Here is a 14,165-nt window from a genome sequence, read left to right on the forward strand (position 1 = left end):
CATTAAGCCCCTTTAGCTATTGCATTAAATCGTTCCTTTATCCACTTCGCCTCTTTCAAATACAGTGCGCCCTCGAAATCCTTCTGGTAATATAGAATCAGCGCTTCCAGTTCTTGTCGGCGGTACGGATCTGAATTTGATGCCCATATTATCTTGAGAAATTTAGGCACAAAGGTGGACCCGAATGGTCTCATATCACCGCATTGGCTAGCCAACATGATAGCCTCGTCACGAATGTCATGCGACTCCTTGATGAGCTCAGAGGACTGGTTGAATTTGCGCAGGGCGCCGTTCAATCTGGCACCCAACGAAAGCAAATGTGCGTATCCAATCTGGTAAATCACACGGATTTCTGTGACTTTGGCGACGTTCGATGAGGCCATTGCCACCACACTGTATTGCTGAACTATGTTGCGAATCGTTGGGCGCTCGAGCTGCATGAGATCGTAGACTGACTGTATCTGGTCAATATATCTCTCAGGCTCACGAAGATATGATGCACCCTCCGCTTGAACTCCAATGTCGAGACTCATAAAGGTTCGCCCTTGTTGGCATTCATGCGGGCGCGATTTGCTGCAGGTGCTTAAGGCCTCCCAGAACCATTGGCCAAGCTGGACTTTACGGTTGATCATGCTCTCCCATAGCTGCAAGTCTAATTGTCAGTGCCCATCAGACAAGTAACGCAAATTTCTGCATGACTGCTTACAATTATCTGACAAATTCCAGACATGTACTCGGAATCAATTTCTTTTAGTCTGCCTTGGGAGACAGCATCCTGGACCAGATTTGCCAACATTAGGCGGTGTGTTGCAATTTCGTTGTGCTCTGGGTCAATTATACCCTACACCCTTCGTTATTCTTACTTGACCATAAAAAAATTCGCAAAGTTCTCCTACCTGGCAGATATAGATATTAAAAATTGTATATATCTTTATTCCTATTGATTGAGCGGGATTTGCCAAGGAGATCCTCAGGGCCTCGAGGGCGTCCCCGTACACAGCGAGGGCATCGACTTTAGGGTGTTTGCACAGATGAGTGTTGAATGAGGCAACAAGAGCAGATACGGAAAGATCGAGCGCCGGGCTAGAGCCAACACGTCGAGGGAGGTCCAGGAAAAACTGGCCCCCGAACGAGCGTATATTGTACCTAACATCCTCAACACCAAGGATGTGGACAAAGGAAGATGCAACTTTGGTCGTTTCGTTGCTCAAACTTGGTCTTGGAGTGTGGGTGACGGTTGCTACTTGCATCGAATCGCGAAAGTTTTTCTGGTGAAACTTCCAGCGCTGTACGCCGTTTCCAACACAAGGAATTCCGCGGCTGGTGCATCTCCCACATGTCGGCTTTGCTTGATCGCACTACATGGACTGGTCAGTTGGCCCCTATGCTGGTCCTTGTACAATACGGGAGCTTGCCTTTTTCTTTTGCTTGCGGCAGGCACTGCATCCTCGAGATGACGGAACTCCCGGCATAGTTGTAGCAGGTTCTCGACTGGAATGAGTCTAAAATTATGCTCGAGTATTCCGCATCTCGTGCCCAAGATGGGGGGGCCGAGCAAATTTATACCTATAATTACAGTGGCGCACAGCCCCAGTAGATCTGGGTACATCGTCAGATTGGAGGGTCGCAGAAATGCTTATTTTCAGTACCGCTGACTACACTGCCGCTGGGGATTTCTATGCTGTTCTAACCCCCTTTGACGTAAATAACTTAGCCAAGCTTGGCGGTACGCAAGATAGACGAAAGTTACTCCAGTCTACTGCAGTCAGCTGACGACAAGGCGTAGTACACAGCCAATCAATATGCCCCTGTGCCCATTGGCTTCCCTCCCCTGAATGCGAAGCCCTCAGATCAGCTCGGAGTTATAGATCCCCACCGAGTGATTGGCTGCTGTGTTGCTTTTGGCCACTCTGAGTCAGTAGATTGAAGCAAGGCGGAGTGAAGCCGGTACCTCCGTTCGCTTCCCCGTGTAGCGTGCTTGGCATGTTGCTGCTTGGCGTGTAAGTCGGGCCTTGGCAATGGCGAATTTACACTGCAGCAGTTTTGCTCGCATCTTCCATGACGCACACTAATTCCAGTTTCTATTAGCATCGACTGCATGGCGGAATTCCGCCACACCCCCACTTCTGATATCTCAGCAGCTTGATCATGGTCTCCATACGACATGTCCGAATCGTGATGTCCCGACGCCAATAGTCACGCAACTATTAATTGTATAGTTATACGAAATCGTTGCAAACAGTAGTGTATTAATTTCTATCATTTCAAGTTTATACCTTGAGGATATTTGCAGCAACAATAATCCCACGAGCAGTCTTGCTCACCCACCCCTGGGCCACCTCAAAGTTACCATCCTTGGCATATTGGATACCCTCAGTCACTCCGGGGAAAGTAACAGCGGCATAGCCAGTGTCGAGGCCGGGGGCAGTGACGACGTGCTTGTAGAACTCGCGACCGGGAAGTCCTCCCTGGGAGATAAAGCCACGCTGGAAATCACGGTACTTGTGATTGATGATGGTTTTGAGATCGTCATCCCCGCGCTCAACTGCCAGAAGCTCAAGGGCCTTGGCCTCATCGGCACTCTTCTTGAACACTTTAATGGCCGCGTCAAGCTCTGAGAGATCAAGCTCAGCACCTTGCTCTTCGGCATACTCCACAAGGTCATCGTAGTAAGCGCGAAGCTCGACAGCGTAGTTTTGAGTATCGATAGGAAGGATATCGTCGCTAGCCAGATGATATGCCACAAGGGCAAGATATTGGCCCATCGAAGCATGGACGTGGAATCCAGGATCTCCAAACGTCGACATCCAGTGGTACGTGTCGTAGTTGGAATGATAATGCCAAATCGGATCATTCGCGCCGCCTGAGCTTCCAACGTCAAACGAGCTGATGCCTCGGTGGAGGAAAGAGGTGTAGTCGGAGCCAGAGCCAAGGACTTCGACTTCTCCGCCAGATGCTTCATACCACGCTTCAAATAGCGAGATATTGTACCCTCCAAAGTTGGGATGAATGACCTTCTTCATGGTCTCGGTCGCGAGGGTGTGAAGCTCAGGCGTAGCTGCGAGATTTGGCCGCGGGCCACTGACGGCGACATCAATGTTCAGATATGCCACCGCAGTTTCAGTGAGCCAGTCAGTATGGTCCTCAACCCACTCGGTGGATCCGATGAGACCCCATTCCTCAGCATCCCAGGAGCCGAGAACAATGTTCCTCTTAGGCTGCCAGCCCGACTGACGCAGCTTGTTTATGGCGCGAGTGAATTCGACCAGAATAGCTGAGCCTGAGTTGGGGTCACCATTGCCTCCCTAATTGCGCAATTAGCACCTGCTATCTATACTTGGCTGCCCTCATAGCCCAAGTGTAGGTCGACTGCACTCACAATCATCCATGTATCTCTATGATTTCCAATCACGATGGTTTCGTCGGCATTGGTTCCGTTAATCCATCCAATGACATTCTGGATGGGTCTTATCTCTTCGCGAGACGCAACATCCACCGTGAGCTTCACACCCGGTGCTGGGCCGGTGCTATAGTCGGCGTCCAGACCTCCCACCCACGTTGTGCGATTAACCACCTCTCCGGAAATGCCGTATCCATCGAGGGCCTTCAGCAGAGGCTCCACGGAGAGATACGAGACGGGAAGAGACGGGATTCTCGCAACGACGTTGGAGATATCAGCTCTCGGAGCATCCTCATGGGACGGATAGCCTGGAGTTGTTGGGTCTCCAGGTTGGGTAGAGAGGAACAGGGTAGAGCCTTTTTGAACGGAGTTGGGGTTTCTGGCAGGTCCATCTAGAGATGTTATGTTAGCGGGAGGCTCATTTCTTCATCTCTGTTTAGGGCCTCACCAGGATATGCTTCATAACCGTTCGCAACGGTCATGTTGCCGTCATCACCAGGATCTGTGAAGATGACGGCCGCAACGGCACCAAAGTCCTGAGCATTCTTGACCTTGAGTCCACGGAAGAGGCCGCCGTACTTGATGAGGGCAATTTTGCCCTCAATCTCAACTCCAAGCTCGACGAGCTTCTCAAAGTCATCAATAGATCCACGACTAGTAAACGCCCGTCAGTAAGTCATTGGTCGCCGTGCTACTCTTTTCTGGAGCCTTACCCTGCGTACACGTATTCAGCCGTGACATTGCCTGTTGGCGAGTAGGCGAGCCAGGTTTGTTGCGAAATCCCTTCGAAGCCGGTGACTTCATCCTCCTCGAGGACGTCTTCTTCGATTTTAACCTTCGAGGTCTTGCCGTCGGCACCTGTAAACTGCAAATCCGCGCTAACGGGGTATCGGAAGTAGACGTGGTACTCTTTGAGATGCGATTCGAAGCCATTCTCATTCCAGCGGTCTGCCGTCCACTGGGCTGCTTCCTTGCCATAACCAGCGAGCTTTTGCTGATAGCCGTAGTAGTGGGACCACTCATCGATGGTTACATTATCAAACGCATTGACCAGAAGTGTTTCCTGATCATCCAAAATCGGCGGCCACTGGTCGTTGCGCTTAACGACGCGCTGACGGTGGGTGTGCCGGGCGACCACATTGAAGTCATGCTGGCAGGCGTTCACCGTAGCAGCAAGGGCGCCGAGAACAGAGAGCTGCTGAACACGCATCCTTGGGAGTAATTATTATGCAGATCCCGTAATGGTATGATCTGGTGAGAGCCTGTTCTCTCTCAACGGTGTTGGTGAGGGGTATGAGGAGCAGTGTGTATCGAGAGCCATATAAATAGACACACATTGCCAAGATATGCCACAATTGTGCTTGTCCGTGGTACCATCCGCAACAGCCCAGCAATGGGGCAGATAATGACCCGAGCCAATCCTGATCTCCAACTCTTACCGTGGATATGTCGTGCCACTCGGGTCAGCTTCCTTTCCAGGCCTCTGAGCTTACGACACCGTCAGCTTTGTGATGTCAGTGAGCTCGGGATTGACCTTGTCAGTGTCGTCATTGCTGCCTAGCTAAGTGGTGATAGCCAGTTCAGGAAGCTCATCCTCGCTGCCCAGTCACGCCGTTGCAAATGCCGGTCTTGGTGCGGGGATTGTAGTGTGACCTGCCTCATCCGTGATAGAGCTCCTTGGCGATCAGCGGGGCTCGAAGTGTGAGAGCGGCAGAGCCGAATGTTAACAGCCGACGCACGCTTTTGTATGAGAAATATAATTAAAGTTCCGCATAAGGATATCGTTTTACTTTCATGCTTATCTCTAGCGCGTAGTTTTGAACAATGACTGAGTGGCTGTAAACGGTTAACGAGGTGCACCCATCATTACTATTCCAAAGATAGGGTAGCATGACGTCGCGATTTAAGAAATAAAGTATGGAGTCTAAAGGATTGTAAAATCATAGAATTCAATGTCAGTAATCTGTAGTAACGGAATGCTTGATGGGTGTTCCATTCCTTCAGGAAGATGTATGCTGCGAGTCATAACTACCCGACAGTATTTTATCACACCTTAATCGTCAACTTGTTTTCTGCAGGGTCTACGATGTTCGATGAAATTAAAATACCTCAGTGCCATTATTCCATAGTTTATTCCGTAATATTACAGGGTCTCTAGTGTGCAACTGGGAGTTTCTTACGGTGCTCGCAAGACCTATTCCCCATCGCAGTTCCTCGCGATCGCTAAGAAGTTGCTGCAACTCCCTCTAAAATGTAACAATGTCCTGGAGTCCTCGACCTGTGTCAGAAATCCTATGCGGGGATTCTGTTGGGCTCGGCGATCGCGGACTGGGATCTTCTCCAAAGAACCGGAAAGTCCGGAACAACGCTGGTGCCAACGCCAACTGAACGGGCACTAGACTTACCGACATACCGGCTTCGAGTTTCCCAACTCTCCTATCTTTTGAATGGGACGGGCGGTGAGAAGTAGATCCGGACCGTCCGGGATATGTCCATCGGCTTCTCGGATGTATTTTCTTGATTCCGATCAAGAAGCCGGTCTGCTACATGTGGGGGCGAGAGGGAAGGCAAATCGGCGGCCGCTCGTCTCAATTTGTTCACTCGATAATCGCGCCCTATTGGAGAGACGGCTAGGCGGACCTGAATCGTAGGCATTTGGGATACAACAAGATTCGCACAGATAGCACAAGACTTACGTCCAGCATTCCCATACGCGTGTTGACATTTCCGCTACATCTACTCGGTGCGTCGCGTTTTGCGGTGATGGTGCCAATCATTTGCCCCGCGTATGCAGGGTGATTCCATAGCAACACGACAGCGCGTTGAAGGCATCAAGAGACTGAGCCCTGACCCTCCGAGGTTATATCCGGAGTGATAGAGTACAGTAGTACACTGTACTGAAATATGGAACATGGCGGTGCTCGTATATTATCCTGACCTTATCCTGACCTTATCCTGACTCTATCGTGACCTAGACGAGCCACGGCCTGGCCCCCACTTCAGCCCGCCGGCGTATTTGTCAGCCGAGGTTCCGCGGAAGCTGTTTGAAATGTTGATTGTTGATCGACGTTTGCTTTCGTCTGGATCTTAGTCCTGTGATCCCTGAGTGCATTCACCTCGAATTGCCATTTTGACCACTCCAGGTACCCCGAAGACCCAAATACTCGTACCATGACACCAGAGGCATCTTCCCGGAGAGTCCGTGCCGTCCCCCGCTGCCGTTTATATGTGCGTCACTGGGTCATTTCGCTAATGGGATCGAGTTTAGTCGTGCGACCTCTGTTATACGAAGAAGATCAAATGTAATGCGCAAAAGCCTCGCTGTTCGAATTGCGAGCAGTACACATCGGATTGCACCTATGCAGCCACCAGCCGAAGAACACTGAGCCGGAAGCAAAGACAGCGCGCAGCCGTTGCACCTTTGGAATCTCGTGTGGAATACCTTGAGACACGTCTTGCGGACGTTCTTGAAAAGATTGACCGGCTTGAAGAGAGACCAGTCCCCAAGAACACTGCGCGGAGCCCCTCATTGTCAGTTATAGGCTCAGATATCAATGACCCGGGCTTGCCAGCAGGGAAACCACACGGCCCTTCTATGGAGTTGCCGCCACTGCAAGAAGTTCTGGCTGCAGTGGAGAAGTACCTGACAACGTCCAACGCCTTCCTCCCCCTTTTCCACCCTGGCAGGCTGTTGCGTTCTGTACATAGGTGGTACTCGCACCCAGAACAGAGGGTTTCTGCAACCTGGGCCGCCATTAACGTAGTCCTCGCTCTGGCCTACTGCCAAGCCGATTCGGACGAAGAGAATTATGCAAAAAAGCCCGTCAAATACCTCAATAACGCGCAATCAGTATTGACAGAGATCACGATGCGAGATGTTGACCTCACGAATGTTCAGGTTCTCGCTGGGTTGGCCATGCTGTTCCAGGGGGCCCTGGATCTTAAACCGGCAACAATTCTCATCGCTACTGCTCTACGCCTCGCACATGGACTCGGTCTCCACACCCGCAGTAGCTCTGCGAACTTGGATAATTCGCTGGCCTTGGAGAGAGACCGTGTGTTTTGGATAATATACATTCTAGATCGGGATATCAGTTTTCGCACGAGGCAGCCACCCCTCCAACTCGAAACTGAGATTGATCTTGACTTGCCGCCCGAAGAGTCTAGCGGAGACAATGCAGAGTTCATGGCCACCGGAAACAGCCAGTTCAACTTCCTGCGTGCTCGAATACAGTTGGCCCACATACAGGGAAGGGTATACAACTGCCTCTATTCGGTTCAAGCACAAAATGTATCCCCCGAACAGCGAAATAAAGAGTTAGCAGGGGTTCGCCATTTGCTGAACGACTGGACCTCTCATTTGCCATCACAAGTTAAAATGTCTGCGTTATCACAAGGTGGCACTCCCACCTTATCAAGGTACTTCGGGGTTCTCTACGCTACACGCCAGGCGTGTTTGAGCTTGGCCAGCCAGGCGCATCCCTGGGACAGGCGCTGGCTTGAAAACCTCCAAGCCTATAGCGGAGGAAGCGTCGCAGAGGAAACAGATACGCCTGTGTCACTCACTCATAACTGGCAAGGGCTAGTGCACGAATGTCGCGAATTTATGGCATTTTTCGTGAGTATACACCGGAAGGATGCCTCGTTCATCTGGTAAGAACTGCGCGCCTGGGTGTGATGTTGGAGTTAACACAGTATCTGATTAGGATGACTGCATGCACTTATATTGCTTGCTTGGTTTGTGTAGTAGCCAACAGCGTCGTTTATCCGCTCCACGATTTTCTGCAACTTGACATGCACTTGTCAGTCACTGCCTTGCTGTTTCTGGAAGATATCGTTCTTCAAACAACAGACGATTCTCTTCAAAAACTACGAGACGCTTGCAAGGAACTCATGCTAAAGGCCTCCTTTATATCTCAAGAAGGGTCAGCGGAAAATAAATAGGAATCATCAATATGGTTGGGGAATAGAATCGCTTTACTATTAGCAGTCACGGGATTAGTTAAACATTGGATGTTTTCGTACAAAGAAGAAATGTTCCTTATAGATATTGTTTTTAAGATTCGCCATGTTACGTATTTACACGGATGACTGCCTAATCTTAGGATCGTTGAGCGCTATGACAGAGATGTGCGCGGAGGAGTTGAAATGACCTGCATTTTGGCCCAAAGCAAAAAAACTGACGAGGTGGCAAATCTTCTCGCAGCACCCCTAGTGTTGCAGCCAGAGTAGTTTCAGTTACGTGACCGGTGGTGGCCGATTTGGTGACAAATTCAAAGCCGCTCAGCAGCTTCCACGGAAGCCGTCCGCAATCGGAGATCTGCACGACTGGCCACGTTGGCTCATTCCATTGCAATAGCTGACAAACAACGGCTGCAAATTGCCCCACTGCGTGGAGATTTAATGGAAATGAGCCAGCGCACAAGTGAGTCCATGGCTTGATATGGAGACTGAGCAATAGCCGAACAAGCTGGAAGGATTCTACCTCGTTAACGCTGCGATGCCATCCCCTAGTCAGAGGGCGTCGAGAATGAAGTATAAATATGTGACTTCGCCCCTTATTTCCGTGGCCTAGTTGCTACTCCCTCTTCACTTCACGATACAAATACATAAGAAGATCACGGTAACCATTCAACCCTCAAACCGCCTCTCACACCTACTCTTTCTCGAAACGCCGTTGCTGCCAAGTCACCAACCTCCAACCTCCAACATGACGTCGCCGCCCCTACCCAGTTTCGTCTCGTTCACAAACACGTGGCACAACAAGCCTTACGCATTCATCTCGCCCACGCGTCCAGAACTATCGGCAGCCGGCAAGAATGTGGTAATCACAGGCGGAGGCACAGGGATCGGGAAAGCCATTGCCATCGCCTTTGCCCAGGCTGGCGCCAAATCTGTCGCCATTATTGGTCGTCGACTCGATCGCCTCGAAACTGCTGCGGACGCGGTCAAGGCAGCTGGCACTTTGACTCAGGTTATCGTGGAAACCGGCGATGTCACGAAGATCGATTCCATCAGGACAGCCCTAAACAACGTCGTGGATAAGGCGGGCAAAATCGACATCTTTGCTTCTAATGCTGGTACACTCCCCGAAGAAGCTCCGGTTTATGGCTACAGCGAGGCCCAGTTGCGGCTCGGCTTCGAGATTAACGTCATGGGCGCTTTCAACTCTCTACAAGCATTTCTTCCGCTGGCGGCCCCCGGCGCCAAGCTCTTCAATACAGGGTCCGGCATTGGACACTGGGCGCCGCTTCCAGAAGTTCCAGGAGTATTTAGTTATGCGGCAACGAAAGCTGCTACACTGAAGATGTTTGACTACTTTGCTTCCGAGAACCCCGACATTCACGTCGTGAGTATCCAACCGGGCATCATTGCCACGGAGATTAACCCGAATATCACTACTGGGTTTGATACAGGTATCTTTCCCCTCCCAACAGCGGTTTACTGTTATGGTAAAGCACTCTCTCTCTTGTTTCCGATCTAATTCTCTTAGTCGAACTGCCTGCTGAGTTTCTTGTTTGGCTTGCGTCAGAAGAAGCCGCATTTCTCAAGGGCAAATTTGTCTGGGCCAATTGGGACGCGCAAGAGCTTATGGCTCGAGCAGAAGAGATTCAAAGTTCGATGCTACTGAGGGTCACTCTGAGTGGTGTCGAGATGTGAAAACCCCGATGGCAGCTGGAGAGAAAGTTCAGCGGGCGAGGAATATTTATGGACATACACGCGAACACATCCCGTTTAGCACCGGGTAGATCGAGGGCTAGGCCGATAGAGCAACTATTACATATTTATTGATGGGTGCTGAGTATACTGTTGACCTTTGAATGGACTGGGTGTATGGTCTGTATTGTTGATACTATTGTTGGTGATTTCTTTTAATGTTGAGCTTCTAGTCCCCCCTCTGGGTATGTGTGTACTAGGGCACCCTGACCTCTTGATTGATGGGTGCATTTCCCGACCTTGTCTTAAAAACCCTGGATGAATCTCACTCATTTTATCATAGTCTTGTAATTACAAGTTGAGCGGCCGCATTTTCTGCTAAATGCATTTAATTTGACAATCTTTGGACTTCTTCCACGTTCACGATTTCTCGTCTGCATAGACTCTCTTTCTCGTCTAGATCCGATTCCTTAATATTCTTTACATATCTATCTTCAGGTTTTGTGCTGCTAGTTGGGTGTGCCTATCACATCCAGATGATAGGTAGTCCACTGTCGTGACACCAGCATGATCCCTAGTGAATAGTAGCTACGGCGCTCGATTTTCATTAGGGCTGACAAGTCGCTGGCCTGACTTGAACCCTACGCAGGGGGGGATTTTATCATTAAGACAGCTGTTTTAGACCACCTTAAGAGCTATTTTTGCATACTCATATTAAAGACGAAGCAGTTCCTAGTCCGCTGTGGCACAGAAATAGTCGGCAGAGTTGCATTGAGCGAATGCGGAGGTGCAACTGAGCATCCCTGATTAAAAGCGGCCAGTAGTCACTTGTATAGGTTGAGGAAAATTTCCATCGATCCGTTGCGTATAACAAGGAATGTTTATCAATAGGTTATATTCCTTGTCCGATCCCCTACTGAGAGTCAGGTGTTGGAGGTTTACTACAGTTTGGATTATGCCCGGTATAAATATGTTAAAGAAATAATGCGCACTTTCGTCCACCAGAAAGCCAAGATTTCATCAGCTACGGACTCCGCGGCACCCATTAACGGGTGTGGTTTTCGTCTGTCTCACCCTGACGGTGTCCGCGGCCTCCGTTTCTCCTTTGTGCGTGACGCTAGGGTAATATTGGCGCCTCATGCCCCTCACTTGCAAGCCTGTCGAGAAGACGCCATTCATGCCGTTTCCTGCGTAGCGAGATGACTATCGTTAAATACCTAAGCTGAGATTAATCCACCGAACAGCCCGGATTTAGAAAGCTCCGACTATCTCACTGACCGCATCTAGATGAATGGTGCGTACATAATCCAGTATCCTCGCTGTGGAAAGCCAGGCACGACGGAACGGACCAACAAAAATAGATGGGAAACGGGGATCTGACCAAAGATATTGAAACGCCATAGCTGGGTTCTTTACAAAGGTCAGATAAATGAACTTCAGGCAGGGTTAATGAGAGGTCTGGCAAACCCCACGTTAGACACCAAGCCAGTTGTTTGACTGACTTGACACCGACAATTATTAGCCCCATGGCCGCCCCATCCACTGATCCTTGGAACCCAGAAGCTCTAGGTCCAAGATCCGGCGGCTCGCGTTTAGCGAAAGTCCGGATTTCCGCAAGCCCGTGTTATAGAGCGATTGGTTCATGTCAGATCTTGGTGTGGAGAAAACCTGTCGCACGTCTTAAATACGACGTGGCCTGTGGTTGCTTTCCATCCTGAAAATTCGAAATCAAGGCCGGCGATAGAATCACCGTGAAGAGTAAACGTCAAGTCGAATAGACGATGTACGTTCCTCCAATCCTGATTAATATCCTCTGATACTATTTACTAACGAGTGACCAAGCTTATCCCTCCTTTGCCATGGCTCTCAAGATTATGGAGGTATCGAAGGTGATCAAGGCCTAGATAGGCGAAGCCTGGGGTATCATCTCAGCATTCCGGGGAGAGAAACTCTGGTTCCCTGGAGTCGTCAAATCAAGTCTCGAAGGATATGGTGTTGGTGCTGTTCGCTCCCTTACATTTGCGAATATGCCGAAGCCTGTCCGAGAACGCCTCGAGTCGGTCGACGCGGCCAATCATATACTTCGGTACAGAATCTTCAACGAGCACCCACAACGCAAACCAACCGCATATGCAAGTATGCAAGTGTTCCCTGTTAGGCTTCCCATGAACGCGACGCATCGCACCCATCAAACTGCCTCGGGCCCTCTGTTCGGCTTTCGATAAACGGTGCGCCCTGCCTACCCCATTAAATGGCTCACCTCTAAGTCTGTTAGCAGCAACTCGAATCCGATGACCGGGACCTTATGCAGGCACTCATAGCATCGGGGAGGCTTCAGCATATCCCCCAAGTGCAGCCTAGGTTTACAGGACGGTCGAGTACTTCCTAAGTTACGGTTAGACCACCTTAGTTCTGGGTGTAAGCCTTGTGCCAAGCCGATATGGGTAATTACGAAATTTGCTGTAGATTGTGTGCTGACAGAATGCCACTCCACAAAAACTGATGCCTCCCTCATCTGTAACTGCAGTAAGAGGAGCCCTTTCATGTCCCTTGATCCCGCTAGTGTGGAGGAAGAGGAAGCTATTGCGGATACTGTTGTAGAGGATTACCCAGAGATCACAAGATCCATGAGTGCGACTTTATAGTGAAGGGATGTGGACACCTTTAGACAGTCCCATTTCCTCTCCGAGGTATCTGCTTTTGAACCCACTTGAGCAGGGGTGTCCGCTTTTGTACCCGTCGAGCAGAGGTGGCGGGTTTGAAATCTGCCCCCTGTAGAAACACATACCAGCACCCTCGAAAAATCATGCACTGGAGGTACATGAAAGGGAATCCGGGATACGTCTCTGTCTCTATGTTGATTGTATGTGACTCAAGTTTATAAACCTGAGCTTTAAAAAAAGAATTTATGGCTTCTCCCTTATGGCTCTTTATTTCCTGCGGCTAATGCTGGCTAACTAGTCCAAATGCTCTCAACTGGTATTCAAAAGGTCCTACTGTAGCATACTCCAATACTCCTTATGTGGCATCTTCTTTGGATTCATGCAGTCGACACCGGTGATGGTCATTCAACTGCAGGTCCTGCGTGACCCGTCGCATCTCTTGGATCGGGGTTGAATGCCGCCGTTTCCTCATAAGCCGGTGGCAGATCATGTGAGAGAGAAGAAGCGATGATTTGAGTCTCACATCGACAGGCGTCTTGATAAGTCGGTAGCAGATCAGGTGAACGAGTCCAATAAGCGATGGACTCATAGTGACGATAACGAACGCCTTCAAGCCACTGACGAAATCTATTCCGGCGAGATCCTCTGATACCTCGATATTCCCTTGGTGTTTCATCAACCTCATGTGACCGATTATGAATCGCGGCGAAGATTCGATCCTCACTTTGACGGGCCTCCTCATTCCGGTCGTGGAACCAATTCTCGACAGTGGCGATGATTCGACCCTCACGTTCATAACACTCCTCATTCCAGTTGTGGATCCAATTCTTGATAGCGGCGATAATTCGCTCCTTACGTTGATAAACCTCCTCATCCCGGTAGTGCAACCCATTCAGGAAAGCTTCTCTGCAGCTTCGATGTGCCCGTGGTGCGTTGTTGTTAGCCATATTATTTAGTGTTTGTTGGCTCGAGGGTTGTTCTTCAAGTGATAATAGCAGTTAAGAAGACTTCGAGGTTCCTAGAGGAGAGTCTTCATGTCTGTAGATTTGGGACGAAGATTATGAAAGAAGCTGAATATTATTAGGTTGGGGAGCATGAAAGATGGGACGTACTCTTGCTTAAATATCTGCTTGATTTCTCACTATCCGGGTACCTGCAAACTTAGAAAGACAGGTGATGCTCTCGTGGGGCAGATATTGACTTTTCTAATGTTTAGCCTTTATGATGGCAGAAGCATAACCTCGAGTCTGCACCTACATGAACAGATGCTATAATAATTAGTTCGGCAAACTGTCTGAAGAAGAGAATAGAAGCAGATGAAATATCTATTCTTACCATGTGAGTTTTGACGGCATCACGTCTTTATCCCACTCAACTCACCCTGACTTTGTTCTCTCCTCAGCTCCTACAAACCCAACAGGCCGAAGGCTAACCAACCTACCAGA

The 14,165-nt window shown here is 49.7% G+C and overlaps 6 protein-coding genes across 6 annotated transcripts; 3 read left to right on the forward strand and 3 right to left on the reverse strand.

The window, feature by feature from the left end:
• Positions 1–2: 2 nt before the first annotated feature.
• Positions 3–1,472, reverse strand: BGZ61DRAFT_478840 (uncharacterized protein; the record flags this gene model as incomplete). The annotated part of the gene is made up of 4 exons (XM_046249050.1): positions 3–644; positions 707–841; positions 897–1,358; positions 1,401–1,472. The coding sequence occupies 4 exons, from the start codon at positions 1,470–1,472 to the stop codon at positions 3–5; spliced, it is 1,311 nt and encodes a 436-aa protein (XP_046103922.1).
• A 798-nt stretch (positions 1,473–2,270) lies between these two features.
• On the reverse strand, positions 2,271–4,610 carry BGZ61DRAFT_494596 (uncharacterized protein; the record flags this gene model as incomplete). Its single annotated transcript, XM_046250782.1, has 4 exons — positions 2,271–3,305; positions 3,380–3,792; positions 3,849–4,054; positions 4,114–4,610. The coding sequence occupies 4 exons, from the start codon at positions 4,608–4,610 to the stop codon at positions 2,271–2,273; spliced, it is 2,151 nt and encodes a 716-aa protein (XP_046103923.1).
• Positions 4,611–6,493: 1,883 nt separating this feature from the next.
• Positions 6,494–8,413, forward strand: BGZ61DRAFT_391903 (fungal-specific transcription factor domain-containing protein). The gene is made up of 3 exons (XM_046242838.1): positions 6,494–6,598; positions 6,669–8,053; positions 8,107–8,413. The coding sequence occupies exons 1-3, from the start codon at positions 6,572–6,574 to the stop codon at positions 8,342–8,344; spliced, it is 1,650 nt and encodes a 549-aa protein (XP_046103924.1). The 5' UTR covers positions 6,494–6,571; the 3' UTR covers positions 8,345–8,413.
• Positions 8,414–9,012: 599 nt separating this feature from the next.
• On the forward strand, positions 9,013–10,060 carry BGZ61DRAFT_421783 (uncharacterized protein; the record flags this gene model as incomplete). The annotated part of the gene is made up of 2 exons (XM_046243514.1): positions 9,013–9,816; positions 9,894–10,060. Exons 1-2 carry the CDS (start codon positions 9,111–9,113, stop codon positions 10,058–10,060), a joined length of 873 nt encoding a protein of 290 aa, XP_046103925.1. The 5' UTR covers positions 9,013–9,110.
• A 1,901-nt stretch (positions 10,061–11,961) lies between these two features.
• BGZ61DRAFT_319908 (uncharacterized protein) lies at positions 11,962–12,165 on the forward strand (the record flags this gene model as incomplete). The annotated part of the gene is made up of 1 exon (XM_046238923.1): positions 11,962–12,165. A coding segment is annotated over one exon (204 nt), but the record flags the coding sequence as incomplete, so codon positions are not given.
• Positions 12,166–13,121: 956 nt separating this feature from the next.
• On the reverse strand, positions 13,122–13,667 carry BGZ61DRAFT_478844 (uncharacterized protein; the record flags this gene model as incomplete). Its single annotated transcript, XM_046249051.1, has 1 exon — positions 13,122–13,667. The coding sequence occupies one exon, from the start codon at positions 13,665–13,667 to the stop codon at positions 13,122–13,124; it is 546 nt and encodes a 181-aa protein (XP_046103927.1).
• Between the last annotated feature and the right edge of the window lie 498 nt (positions 13,668–14,165).

This window comes from Ilyonectria robusta (genome assembly GCF_021365365.1).
Source record: "Ilyonectria robusta strain PMI_751 chromosome Unknown BGZ61scaffold_11, whole genome shotgun sequence".
Taxonomy (NCBI): Eukaryota; Fungi; Ascomycota; class Sordariomycetes; order Hypocreales; family Nectriaceae; genus Ilyonectria; species Ilyonectria robusta.